Source organism: Sphaeramia orbicularis, chromosome 5 (assembly GCF_902148855.1).
Source record: "Sphaeramia orbicularis chromosome 5, fSphaOr1.1, whole genome shotgun sequence".
In the NCBI taxonomy this organism is placed as follows: domain Eukaryota; kingdom Metazoa; phylum Chordata; class Actinopteri; order Kurtiformes; family Apogonidae; genus Sphaeramia; species Sphaeramia orbicularis.
In genome coordinates, this window is record NC_043961.1 from 373,789 (window position 1) to 388,911 (window position 15,123).

The following is a 15,123-nucleotide window of genomic DNA, read 5'->3' on the forward strand; positions in this document are numbered from 1 at the left end:
AATGTTCTTAATTTTTTTTTTGCTTGTTCTTTTTATTAACATTTTTAATTACTTTGTCCTTTTTAATTTTTTTTCTTGGTGATTTTGCTCTTTTTTATTATTTTCATAACTATTTTTCCATTTTCTTCCTCTTTATGTTTCTTTTTGTTCAGTTTCTTGGTTGTAACTCACCCACATCATGATTCCACCTGAAAAGATCAGCCCAGTCTTCCAGTTCTAATTAGTTTATATCTCGTTGTTACCGTCTAAATGGGTTAAATTTGACCCTCATACTGTAGACACCACGGACATGCTTGCCTCTTGTAGTTCATTGGTATTCGTCCCAGTAGATGCAGGTGTTGGTTTCGGTGGATAAATGTGAACCTGCAGGCTTTTACAGTCCACCGTCAGACTATGAATGCTTCTTAATACACACCGATGCCATAAAGGGGAGGGTCAGGGCAGTAAGCGTTGATTAAAAACCCCTCGGAGGGACGGCAGAGGTTTATTAAAGGATGCCCGGACCGAGACATGGAATGTATGAGCTCCTCTTCCTGCTCGCTGAGTCGTCCTCCATCTAAAGGAGAAAAAAAAAAGAAAAGAAAAGCCTGTTGCCATTCAGCTCACGTTCCACTGCACATCTCCTCACCACAGCAGCCATGTTTCTGCCCACACAGCCAGAGGAAGTCAGCCTGCTACTGCACAAAAACCACAGAAGAAGACGCCGCTTTGGGGTTGATTAGAGCCAATGAGGCGCCGGCGTCGATTCCCGTTAATTAAAAAAGTGACAGAAACGAAGTGAACGGCAGAGGAAGTATCGATTGGTGACGACGTCGCTCTACGTCCTGGGTTTTACCAGTTTTATAATCGATTTTATCATTATATTTATAATGTCTTTGTTCACACCACAGTGGATCTGAAATGAAGCAATCCGAGTAGAGTAGAGTAGTGTAGAGTAGAGTAGAGTAGTGTAGAGTAGAGTAGAGTAGAGTAGAGTAGAGTAGAGTAGTGTAGAGTAGAGTAGAGTAGAGTAGAGTAGTGTAGAGTAGAGTAGAGTAGTGTAGAGTAGAGTAGTGTAGAGTAGAGTAGTGTAGAGTAGAGTAGTGTAGAGTAGTGTAGAGTAGAGTAGTGTAGAGTAGAGTAGAGTAGAGTAGTGTAGAGTAGAGTAGAGTAGAGTAGAGTAGAGTAGAGCAGAGTAGAGTAGAGTAGTGTAGAGTAGAGTAGAGTAGTGTAGAGTAGTGTAGAGTAGAGTAGAGTAGTGTAGAGTAGTGTAGAGTAGAGTAGTGTAGAGTAGAGTAGTGTAGAGTAGAGTAGTGTAGAGTAGAGTAGAGTGGTGTAGAGTAGAGTAGTGTAGAGTAGAGTGGAGTAGAGTAGAGTAGAGTAGAGTAGAGTAGTGTAGAGTAGAGTAGTGTAGAGTAGAGTAGAGTAGTGTAGAATAGAGTAGAGTAGTGTAGAGTAGAGTGGAGTAGAGTAGAGTAGAGTAGTGTAGAGTAGAGTAGAGTAGTGTAGAGTAGTGTAGAATAGAGTAGAGTAGTGTAGAGTAGAGTAGAGTAGTGTAGAGTAGAGTAGAGTAGAGTAGAGTAGAGTAGAGCAGAGTAGAGTAGAGTAGTGTAGAGTAGAGTAGAGTAGTGTAGAGTAGTGTAGAGTAGAGTAGAGTAGTGTAGAGTAGTGTAGAGTAGAGTAGTGTAGAGTAGAGTAGTGTAGAGTAGAGTAGAGTAGTGTAGAGTAGAGTGGTGTAGAGTAGAGTAGTGTAGAGTAGAGTGGAGTAGAGTAGAGTAGAGTAGAGTAGAGTAGTGTAGAGTAGAGTAGTGTAGAGTAGAGTAGAGTAGTGTAGAATAGAGTAGAGTAGTGTAGAGTAGAGTGGAGTAGAGTAGAGTAGAGTAGTGTAGAGTAGAGTAGAGTAGTGTAGAGTAGTGTAGAATAGAGTAGAGTAGTGTAGAGTAGAGTGGAGTAGAGTAGAGTAGAGTAGTGTAGAGTAGAGTAGAGTAGTGTAGAGTAGAGTAGTGTAGAGTAGAGTAGAGTAGTGTAGAGTAGAGTAGAGTGGAGTAGAGTGGAGTGGAATGGTGTGGTGTAGTGTGGCTTGGCTTGGCATAGAAAACAATAGAATAGTATAGCATAGCATGGTATGGTATAGTATAGTATAGTATAGTATAGTATAGTATGGTACAGTATAGTATAGTATGGTACAGTATAGTATGGTACAGTATAGTATAGTATGGTACAGTATAGTATAGTATGGTACAGTATAGTATGGTACAGTATAGTATAGTATAGTATGGTACAGTATAGTATAGTATAGTATGGTACAGTATAGTATGGTACAGTATAGTATAGTATGGTACAGTATAGTATGTGATTTCAGCTTTAATTCAAGGAGTTTAACTAAAATATTGCTTTAACCAATAGGAATTAAAATTATATTCAAGATTGAAAGTATCTATCTATCTATCTATCTATCTATCTATCTATCTATCTATCTATCTATCTATCTATCTATCTATCTATCTATCTATCTATCTATCTATCTATCTATCTATCTATCTATCTATCTAATTTTGGGTTTTCTGCTCCTTGTGGATCAAAAAAGGAACTTGACATCCACATTTTTTGCAGTGGGTTGTGGAAACAGTTTTTCTTACCTTTCTGACCCTTTGACCCCACAGTCATACATATAATGACCTAAATAGAATGAATGCATGTATTTGTACAGTCCAGTCCATAAGGATGTGGGCAGTGGCACATCCTTTCTGTAGTCTGTGTTCACTACACACACTGGATCTGAAATGAATGGGATTTCAGCTTTAATTCCAGATTCAAAGCGTTTATTGTCACATGCATGTGAGAAAACACAATTCCTGCTTTATTGTCCACAGAATGTCAAATATATTAAAAAAGATAAAAAGTAAAAAATAAAAATAGTGCAAAAATCCACAGTACAAATGGAAACAGTGCAGTTTTGTCTGGACGTTTAACCCTGGTCTGTTCATTTTCAGTCCAAAAGAATTAGACAAACTAAAATCATTCTTATTATTCAGTCATTGTTGTGATAATATGATTCCAGCCATAAATGATCCAACAGGATGAGAAGGAGAGTTGGAAGCTTCACTCAGGACGTTTACAGTCGGCCTCTGTTTGTGTGTGTGTGTGTCTGTTGGCCTTTATTGAATTTATTTAGCGTGCTGTTAGAATAAATGGGCTCCACGGCCATGGAATCAATAATCAATAACAGAGGGACGGGAAGACAAACACTCGGAGTTTTCAATTAACTCCTCAATTATCGGTGGCTTTTGTGTTTCAGATGCTCCTGTCGCTGGTCGTGGTTGTGCGGCCCACAGGCTGAAAGGCGCTGAAACAGCAGTTTGTGTTAGTGCGGCTTGTTTTTCTGCCGATAACACGTTGGATTTAATGGATGTTTGTGCAGACAAATCCAAGAAGAACGTTATCAAGATGAGCTGATGTGCTCTAATGACATTTGTCGTGGTTTGTGTTTCACCACAGAAGCTGAAATCAGGTCAGAATAATTGTTTTTGAGTCCTGTGTTATTAAAGCACCATGGTAATGTAATACAACGCTTGTATCAACACATTCTGTTCATACGGAACCGCAGGAACAGCAGCGAAAGCTCAAGAAAACCAACTGTGGGAAACAGAACACAATAGGAACGGCAAACACTTCAATGGTCAAACATGTGAGCGGTCTAACAGTATGAACAACAGAGCAATGAGCGCTAAGCTAATGCTAAACGGCTAAGCTAACGCTAAACAGCTAAGGTAATGCTAAACGGCTAAGCTAACGCTAAACAGCTAAGCTAATGCTAAACGGCTAAGCTAACGCTAAACAGCTAAGCTAATGCTAAACGGCTAAGCTAACGCTAAACGGCTAAGCTAATGCTAAACGGCTAAGCTAATGCTAAGCAGAGCCAAGAGTACAAGGAGGATTTCTGTTGAAAAACTCACTAAATGAGACAAAGAGAAAAACTCAAGGTCGTATTATTTATTTTTGTAAGTTTTGTTCATTTTCTGAAGAGTTTTGTTCACATTTTTACCCTGAAGTGGAGGACAGGGTAACTGTTTTGAGTTCAGTTTGTTTCTTTGTTAACATGTAAATCTGTCGGTTGAATTCATACACATTTGGTTTGTAGATCACCAGTGACACAGAATACATGTGGTTACATTTTGGGAAAAGTAGGTCAAAGTTTGGATTTTTTATGAATTTTTTGCATGTTTTTTCTTCTCCCGTTTACTTATAATGGCCGAAATTTCATGTGTGTAAAAGCATCTTTTTTTTTTTTAAATGTACTTCAGACTTGGCTCATATCCAGAGGCAGCTGATCTGCTGACATCAGCACATGCACACACGTGATGACATCAGCTGGACCGATGACAAAATAAGATACAGTTTGTGCGAGGGGCGGGGTTTGTTGTGCCTGGAACCACTGGTTTTTAAATGATCTTCACATTTTGTGAATTGTTGCTAATTTTACTGATTATTTTGTTCAGTCTTATTAATTTTTCTTGTACATGTCCCATTGTATGCTGTTGCTTTTGCTAATTTTTGTTAACGTTCTTGATTACTTTGTCCATTTTTATTGTTCAGTGACTTCATTTATTTTTCTCCTCCTTGTGTTTGTTTTTGTTCCGTTTCTTGTTCATTTTCCATCTTGTGTCGACTGAAAACATTGAAACCAGTTCAACAGGTTAAAGGTCAAAGACTAAAACTTGATTTATCATGATAAATTATTTATAGAAATTTGCCTTTTTTTCATCTCAAGAAGAAACTTGATGAAAAATGAAATTGTGACAAGAAGCTTACACTGGTCTAAGAGTAAAAAAAACCTCCAGAATAAAAATACATGGACAATACGTCGATGAATCTGTGGGCGTCTTCGTCTTCATTAGTAATTTCTTCAAACATCTTCTCTGATGAAACTACTGGTCGGATTCATTTTAAATTTTTCATGTATCTTCCTTGGGACAATGTCGACAAAGTTTGTTCACAGTTTTGAGAAATTTAGATTTTTAAATGTTTATGTTCTCTTTATGTTCTCATTGACATATGTGCTCATTAGCATGTTCTTGTCCTGTTCTCATTGGCTTGTTCTCACCATGTTCTGGTTGACAAGTTCTCTTTGTTGTGTTCTCGTTGGCGTGTTCTGGTTGTCGTGTTGGCGTTGGCGTGTTCTCTTGGGCGTGTCTGCCCTGTGACCGGCCCGTGTCCACATTAGCGGGAACATATTGATGGCGTTGGAGGGCGTGGCCCAGGCTGCATCAGGCCGAGCAGCAGATTGTCCGTTCAGCTGGAGGTCAGAGAGCTGCCAGAGCAACACAACCCAGCACCGGTTCCCAACACAGGGGTCAGGGCCCACCAGAGGGTCACGCCGTGGATGCGAGCGGTCGTAGGATACAAACCCTGACACTGGAGACGGCGTTTGTGTGTGTGATGTGTGTGTGTGTGTGTGATGCATTTGTGTGTGTGATGCGTTTGTGTGTGTGATGCGTTTGCGTGTGTGATGCGTTTACGTGTCTTCGGGGAGCGTTTCATGGGGTTTGTTGGAGCGGACGCTTGCGGGTGTGTTTTTGGGCCTCGGTGTGTGTTCACACGCAGCTGCAAGCGACAGACGGAGGTTTGTGCTTGACTTCTGATCAGAGGAATCACGAGGCAGGAAAGAGGAAACACTGAAAACAACAGGACATTCTGTTTCTGGGTGGAACAGATCTGCAGCTGAGTCACCAAATAAAAAGGATTTATCTGTCTCAGCTTCAGACGTTTCCACCGATGGGCAGCGCGTCCGTCAACTTAAACAGGACACGTTTGCAACTCCATCAGATGCATGAGCTTCAGCAGCTGCAGCAGTAACAGAACCACTCCTTTACTGTTTCCATTAAACATAATGGTTTATTTCACACAGTTACATGAACCCTCTGGTGTTCCACCCAGAGAGGCCCTTTAACAACCAGAAGCACCTCATCTGTGTAGTACAGGAGGAATGTCAGTGTTTTCATACAGTTTATTTGTAACTTGAAATTTTTTTTGGTATTTCATCAACTTGCACCAGAAATAAAAATTCTGAAGACTCAGTACCTTTTTTTTTTAACCATTTAAATCACATGTTTGTCATGTGAGCAAACACAAAAACACACAAAAAACTTTTTTTTTTTTTAATATACTACATAAAAATGAAAAAGTAATTAAAAACTACATTCTTTTTTTGCAGCCTGGCATATATCAATGATGAACAGCAACATTGGTTAATATACCAATTTAGGTCAAATGTTAAAATGGGTCAATGTGCATTTTTTTTACTGACTTTGGTGAAGGGTGTTAGTGTAGGAATTTAACTCTGTTTACAATGGGCTGATTTTAGTGGCTGGGTCAGAATTCTAAGAATCCTACAGATGTAATTTCAGCTTTGATTCAATGAGTTTAACAAGATTATTGCGTTAACCAATTAGAATTACAACCGTATTCAAGATTCAAAGAGTTTTATTTTCATACGCACAGTGAGGAAACCCAAGTCTTGCTTTATTGTCCACAGAATAATATAACAAATATAAATTGCTAAAAACATTAAAAAATTAAAAATAGTGCAAATGTGGTAAATGGTGCAATTCTGTCTATATGTTTAACCCAAATATTAGTCAAAAATTATTGTGATAAATTAAATTGAGTGGAGGGTCAATAAACCAGACTCCTAACTGTGGATTTTAGCCATAAAAGAACCAACAAGATGAAAAGGATGGAAAAGATGCAAAAAAGAAATAAATTAAAGTGTTAGACTAATTTAGTCAGTCTCACATATTTAATTCAATTCAATTTTATTTGTACAGCCCAATATCACAACAAGGTCACCTCACAGGGCTTTACAGAATTTGTTGAATTGATAAAAAAAAAAACACACAATAAAAATAAGCAAAACAGTCAAAGAATTAGTTAAACAGTCGATGAAGCAAATGGATTAATGTCCCAGGCGTCCCCGTCCTTAGACCCTCCTTTTGTAGAAAGAAAAACTCCAAAAACCCAGTGGGAAAAAGAGAAACCTCAGGGAGAACCACAGTGAAGGACAGATCCAGCCCATGGACGGACAGACTGGAGATGAACCAGGACTGACGGACAGACTGGAGATGAACCAGGACTGACGGACAGACTGGAGATGAACCAGGACTGACGGACAGACTGGAGACGAACCAGGACTGACGGACAGACTGGAGACGAACCAGGACTGACGGACAGACTGGAGATGAACCAGGACTGACGGACAGACTGGAGACGAACCAGGACTGACGGACAGACTGGAGATGAACCAGGACTGACGGACAGACTGGAGACGAACCAGGACTGACGGACAGACTGGAGACGAACCAGGACTGACGGACAGACTGGAGACGAACCAGGACTGACGGACAGACTGGAGACGAACCAGGACTGACGGACAGACTGGAGACGAACCAGGACTGACGGACAGACTGGAGACGAACCAGGACTGACGGACAGACTGGAGACGAACCAGGACTGACGGACAGACTGGAGATGAACCAGGACTGACGGACAGACTGGAGATGAACCAGGACTGACGGACAGACTGGAGATGAACCAGGACTGACGGACAGACTGGAGACGAACCAGGACTGACGGACAGACTGGAGATGAACCAGGACTGACGGACAGACTGGAGACGAACCAGGACTGACGGACAGACTGGAGACGAACCAGGACTGACGGACAGACTGGAGACGAACCAGGACTGACGGACAGACTGGAGATGAACCAGGACTGACGGACAGACTGAGACGAACCAGGACTGACGGACAGACTGGAGACGAACCAGGACTGACGGACAGACTGGAGACGAACCAGGACTGACGGACAGACTGGAGACGAACCAGGACTGACGGACAGACTGGAGACGAACCAGGACTGACGGACAGACTGGAGACGAACCAGGACTGACGGACAGACTGGAGACGAACCAGGACTGACGGACAGACTGGAGACGAACCAGGACTGACGGACAGACTGGAGACGAACCAGGACTGACGGACAGACTGGAGACGAACCAGGACTGACGGACAGACTGAAGATGAACCAGGACTGACGGACAGACTGGAGACGAACCAGGACTGACGGACAGACTGGAGACGAACCAGGACTGACGGACAGACTGGAGACGAACCAGGACTGACGGACAGACTGGAGATGAACCAGGACTGACGGACAGACTGGAGACGAACCAGGACTGACGGACAGACTGGAGATGAACCAGGACTGACGGACAGACTGGAGACGAACCAGGACTGATGGACAGACTGGAGACGAACCAGGACTGACGGACAGGACTGACGGACAGACTGGAGATGAACCAGGACTGACGGACAGACTGGAGATGGTGGACTTCCATATGTGATGCTTTTTCAGTGCAGATGGACTTGATGATCTCTAGGGCTGTTAGAAAATATCAGTTCTGCGATATATCGCGATATTTCATTTCACAATACTGTGTCAATATTAAAAAGTCCTGTATGGATATTTTTAGGTATTTCTTCAAATGCAGATATGGAGGAGGTTCATTTTTGTCTCTAGTTTTTCTTTATTGTTTTTATCTTATTTCTTATTGTTTAACAGTTTTATTAAATATTGGTTCTTTGAATCCTCCTAAAAGCACTTTTTTTCTGTCTGAGGCAGATGTCGGTTCCTTTGTTCGGATTGAACTCCAATCCTGTTCTGATGTTCGTTGTGAACTAATAGAATCTGAACATTTGAACAGGATCTGAAACTGGAATGTCTGGAAAACAAAATTTCAGTTTGAACACAGTTGGAACATGTGCTGATAGAACATTAGATCCTGTTGGGATCAAATACAAATGTGTTTAGGATTTGGGCAGATTTCTGCTGGAATTCAATTCTTCCAGGAAAAAATCTTAAAAATATATAAAAATCTTAAAAATATATGTGAATAAATGAATGTAAAATGAATAAATGATAATGAAAATCTTTAAAAAAAAAAAAAAAAACAAACAATAAAAAATGGCCTTTTTAACAGTATTGTAATATACTTTGATATATGGTATTGTGATCCTAGGATTATGATTTGTATCGTATCGCCAGATTCTTGCCGATACATAGCCCTACTGATATCAGTTAGTTATCAGCCTTAAAAAAGCAACATTAGTGCTCATCGTTTAGACTGAATTAACTCCAAACCTCTGAAAACCTTCACGTCAGTTCGTCCAACCTGCTGAAACCATTTCTTTTCATCGGTTTGCTTTAAATCGTGTCCGTTCAGACTCTATCTGGTCGTGTTTTTGACATTATTGACTGACGGGTCGCTGTCGTTTTGTTCCTTCAGGTTTGTCGGGGAACCCCGTGGATTTGGAGAAACGTCACACGGCGTTCGGGAAGAACTTCATCCCTCCGAAGAAGCCCAAGACGTTCCTGCAGCTGGTTTGGGAAGCGCTGCAGGACGTCACGCTCATCATCCTGGAAATCGCCGCCATCATCTCCCTGGGCCTGTCCTTCTACCATCCACCAGGGGGCGACAGTGAAGGTCTGTCCACCAACACAACTGCATTTCCACTCAGTTTTACTCAGATTATTGCTTTTTTTCTTATATTTTGTGTTCATGCAGATGCCTGTTTATATGTATTTATTCATTTTATCCCGTTATAATTGGCTTTTTAGTGTTAAACTGAAGTTTTAACTCAATACAGTTTTACATGATTAGGTTAAAACTTTCATATATCAGTGTTGTTTTATTTTCTTAGTAATATAGCACCATACTATAGAATTAATATTATTTTAATTTTATTGTAATCCAAATTGAATGTCATTATTTTACCTGTACAATGTATAATCAGTTGCTAAATGGAAAATAATTTTATTCTCTATTTTCATGCTTTTTTTTTTTTTTTTCATAATTTTTGACTTGAAGCTTTAACTTGATGTGAAATTTGACAAAATTTTGAGTTAAAACTTGTCAGTGTTGCTTTATGATCTTAGTGACATATTAGCATAGTATAGAATTGATCTTTTTTTTCATTTAATTCTAATCCAAATTAAATGTCATTATTTTATCTGTACAATATGAAATAGACCATAATTTTACTTTTTTTTTTTTTTTTTTTTTACGCGTTTTGACTTGGACTCAGTATTTTTGATTGATGTCCAAGCAAGTCATGATTTTTCTGTTCGTATATCTTCATATAATATCGTATCAGAACTCAATTTAAAGTGTTTATTTGGCTTATTTTTACAATTATTCAATACATATGAGTATAATCATTTCACTTTACTTGAGTGTATTTCACTCTTTGTAATAAAAATAAAAAACACTGACAGTGATGTGTGAGATGAAAGAATAGTAAAAGGTTGAAACTAGTACTCGTCATAATCTGGATGTGATGTCGTCCGGCAGCATGCGGTCAGGTTGCGGGCGGCGTGGAGGACGAGGGCGAGGCTCAGGCCGGCTGGATCGAAGGCGCCGCCATCTTGTTCTCCGTCATCATCGTCGTCCTGGTGACGGCCTTCAACGACTGGTCCAAAGAGAAGCAGTTCCGGGGGCTGCAGAGTCGCATCGAGCAGGAGCAGAAGTTCACCGTCATCCGCAAAGGACAGGTCATCCAGATCCCCGTCGCTGAGATCGTGGTGGGAGACATCGCTCAGATCAAATACGGTACGACAGCAGCGGGACACGACGAAAACAAAGAATAGTCTCTTTTCTATTGGACATCTGCGCAAAACTTTACTCATATTTACTAAAGGTCGAAAAAACAAAAGTGCGTAATGTCGTTTTTTCCATTAAATCACAAATGCCATGATTTGTTTATTTATTATCACGAGATGACACGAGAAGTCATTCCATAAACATGGTGACGAACGTAAATATGGTGTTAATTTACAGATATGTTCGTTATTATTCTGTATTAGCCCTCTGTCTCCTACTGAATTAAAAAAGAATGTGGTTTCCTGGTGTGTCCACACATACAACGACATGTTTCTTCTTCTTCACTTGTGACGTACGTCATCATCCATTTTTGAATTGCCCTGACTGTAGCTGTGAACAAAGCTCTTTCCATTGCAGTTTTGTGTGATATACCAACTGTGCTATGCCCAAAAAACCACCTCTTGCCAGCGCAAAAACTTTTAATTGAAAAATGAAAGTTTTGGTGAAATTGTCGTTTTTCCATTAGATTAATATTTGTGTGCAAGTTCTATTCACGCAGTTTGAGGGTCAATGGAAAAGCGACTAATGAGATGAAAGCTGAAGACGAGGAGTTTTAGTCTGACTAGCCCCTTTGACACCAACATTCACTGGAACTTTTATTTCCAGGAATTTATTTATATCATACAAAAAAAAAATGAATACAGTTTTAGTGTTATTTACACAGTGAAAATGAGAAGGAAAAAGTAAACCCTTCTGTTACAACACTTCAGCCTCCACTTACACATCTATAATTCCACCTACTGTGATCGCAGACACAACTCTTTCTCATTTCTAAGATGTTTCACACTTTGACAGATATTTTCGTACATCTAGTCTTTACAAAACATCTTGCATTATGAACTATAACGTCCCCCTGGTGTTTTACAGTATGAAGCAGGGGTTTTATTAAAACACCAGGACACCATCGACAAAAGGACATTTTTTTTCATGTGCAGCATTAACGGAAAGCAGAGAATTTCTGCTTCCTGTCAGTTTTTAAAGCGTACGTATTGGATTAGAACCTAAAGAATTCTTGAACATTATAAAACGTTTAATTTTAGCTGTAGGTGATGGTCCAGGGCTTTGATCAGCCTCTCTACCTGACATGTTGAAATCCTCACAAAAACCTCTCACAATCCTTTTACATGGGAAAAAATCTCTGTGTTTCTGTATAAAACGTGTTCCAAATATTTCATTAGTATACTGAAGAATCCCATTTTACTCACTGAACACCTGCAACGTGGAAAAGCACCAGAAAAAATTAGAATATTCCCTCATTTCTATCCTCAGGGCAATGTAAATGTTACATATTTCATGTATTTTACCTCTGGCTGCTTTTGTTTTGGCTCATTTTGATAAATAATTGAGCCGCAGTAAATAGATAATTTCTTTTATTACCAGTGTTGTTGTAATTTCCTCAGTTATTCTTTGGCTTTTATTGATTACTGCGTTCATCAGTTACATTATTTCTATAGTGAAAGTAAGGTGTCTACATCAGTGTTTATTCTAAAATGACATTAATAAATTAAAAAAAAAATATCAAATGAACCTCATCATCTAAATCAGTGGTTCTTAACCTGAGGGGGGCGCGCAACATCGTTGGGGGGGTGTTTGGAATGAGAAACCAGAGAGGGGAGCGCTCAGGCACAAATGGGGTGCGTTAGCGACGACTGTTGTACATCACAACATTACACCTCCCCTGAACCCCCCCCCCCCCCCCCCATGCGTAAAGACCCTGTGTAAGCTCTGCTGTATAACAGAGGCACATACTCCCATACTACACCCCCCCCACACACCATTCTGCTTATGGATTGAGGTCCGTCATTTAATAGAGGCACACCCCCCAGGCTGACAAATTAGTTTTAGGAGGGCGGCAGGTAGTCAATGAATACGTGAGGGGGGCTTAAGCCACCACGTCCTCCTCATACAGGTTTGTCATATTACTTTTAGAATTACATCCCCCCCTACACCCCCACCCCCCCGTCCCAATTTTTTTCAGAGACTGGGGGGCGACAGTGGGCTCATGATGCTATTAGTGGGGCTTTGTTCAAAAAAGGTTTAGAACCACTGATCTAAATAACCCAACACTAAAGCAACATAAACGTAGAAATCAACACATTTCCATCTGCAAGAATCTGAGATGGCAAAGATGACATTTAATCCAAGGTACCTGGTTATCAAATGTACTAATAAACATCTGACATTATTGGCACAAACAGATGTTTACAGATAAAAACACGTATCATCAGCAAACAGTGAAACAATGTGTTTTCTTTAACCATGAAGCCATAAAGACCCAAACAGCTACTGCTGACCAAAAGCATCTACTGATCTAAAATGTTTAGTACCTGCTGATCCACTAATGTTCTCAATACATGTCAATAATTGGTGTAAAATACAGTTCTTCATCTTTTCATGGTCATCAGATATGACCCATTTGGACGTTCAGAGGCTCCGTAGTTACCATGGAAACATTGTCATCTTCTACAACATTGGTTCACCAGTAAAACCCATGAAGTTGGATCAGTGACAGTGGATGGAGAAGCATATTTTTGCGTTCAGTTATTGACATCTTTGCTTAAAAAGTCACTTTTTTCAGCTTTCTTTGTTTTTTAATATAATAATCCACAATTTTAATCTGAGCTTTTATGAGCATTTACATGATCAATATAACTGAATATAGGCAAATACATGATTTTCACTGAAAGAAACGCAAAATACAAAGTGTAATATCATAATAAATGGTGATAAATCATTTTAAAAAGGTTAAATCTAGAGGAAAATTGATTGAGGAACTGACACAAAAGTAGCACTGGGTCTTTATGGGTTAAAGGATAATAATCCCAGAGCTGCAGTTTTTATGAAGTGTAATATAATGTTATATATGTTATATCTACATTTGTTTTGTTTTTTTTTTACATTTGTCATGCAACGTTCAGTTGTCATTAGTGATTTAGAGGGAAAAATATACATTCAGTGAGATGATAAATGACAGGATGAAATCCTATTGGGAAAAAGACCCTGACCTTTGACCTCTGTGCCTTTAGGAGACCTGCTGCCCGCTGATGGGATCCTGATTCAAGGCAACGATCTAAAGATTGATGAGAGCTCTCTGACCGGAGAGTCCGACCAGGTCCGCAAGTCCATGGAGAAGGACCCCATGCTGCTGTCGGGTAAGAGTCTGTTAATCCTACAACACCCTGTTAGAACATATGAGTCTGAACTGTGGTAGGAAATGTTTGTTCTGCACAACATCCATTGTAATGTCATATCAAACAGGGTGTCATCAGCATATCATGAGATGATAACGTACAGATATAGAAACAAAGTAGAGATGTTGAAGAAAAGAGATGTGACTGCTGTAAAAAGATTTTAGACTGATAAAACATTCTAATTTATTAATTAATATATTATTATTATTATTATTATTATTATTATTATTATTATTATTATTATTATTATTAAAGAGCTGTTGAAGCACTAGCAGTGTGCATTAACCATATTTATTCAGTATTATAATATACAATTACAATAGGATATATTAAAGGAGTGATGTTTAGCTTTTTTAAATGGAATCATGCATTTTCCCTCATTTCCCTGTGGTCTAAATAAACTGTAAATGCTCTGCTTGGGTCTGAATTTGTCATTAATTCACTCTACAGGTCCATCTTCAACCCTATTTTTTAGTAATGACATGAGAAAGGTCGATTTGCGTGCTGGCCCTTTAAATGCACATGACCCCGCCCCCTCCAGGTTGTCAAACGTGTTTTCTGTCCTGTTCAGCCACTTGAGTTCGTTAATACAACTAACAACTGAACATTTTAGGTAATTGGCTCGAAGTTTGGACATATTTTCAGTTTTTACTACAACCGCTGCTGTTGACAAACAGTTATGTCGTACTAAGAGAAATGTTTGTCGGACGTCTGGACCTTATATGTGCAAATGTTGTGACATAACGAGTTATAGATGCAACAAATTAAGAAGGAATTAAAACTCGATTTTTGCCAAAATGAATATAAAGATAGCTTTGCAGCAGCTGGAGGGTTCAAATTCAAACTGTATGAACTATTAGGGTCCAAATACACAAATAAATGAAACACAGACTGTTAAAAGTGGGTTTAGCAAAATATGAGCCCTTTAAGAAAGTATGTGTGACTGGAATACTTCATTAACCTCCTGAGACCCAGCTATGAGGTTTTTTTTGTCCATGTTTGTGGAAAACAGTTCCACAGAGTTTCCAGCCACTGCAAAGGACATTAATTAAAAATGATTAAAAATGTATCTGAAAAATTGTCATTTAATTGTTGATTACTTGATATACTTAAATACAGCAAATACTAGATACTTAAAGACTTTAAATTAAGTAGCATTTCAGTTGGTAGGGTACCTGTACTTCTACTCAAGTGTGACTTTCCAGTACTTTATACAACACTACAATCTGATTGTGT

At 39.4% G+C, this 15,123-nt stretch overlaps 1 protein-coding gene across 3 annotated transcripts in view; it reads left to right on the top strand.

Annotated features, from left to right (window-relative positions):
• Positions 1–15,123, top strand: part of LOC115419864 (plasma membrane calcium-transporting ATPase 1-like) — a 231,718-nt gene that overhangs the window by 118,190 nt on the left and 98,405 nt on the right. For all 3 annotated transcript variants that reach the window (XM_030134928.1, XM_030134926.1, XM_030134927.1), the window contains 3 exons: positions 9,323–9,520; positions 10,388–10,645; positions 13,723–13,848. In XM_030134928.1, the coding sequence (XP_029990788.1) occupies positions 9,323–9,520; positions 10,388–10,645; positions 13,723–13,848 (582 nt within the window). The remainder of the gene's footprint in view (positions 1–9,322; positions 9,521–10,387; positions 10,646–13,722; positions 13,849–15,123) is intronic.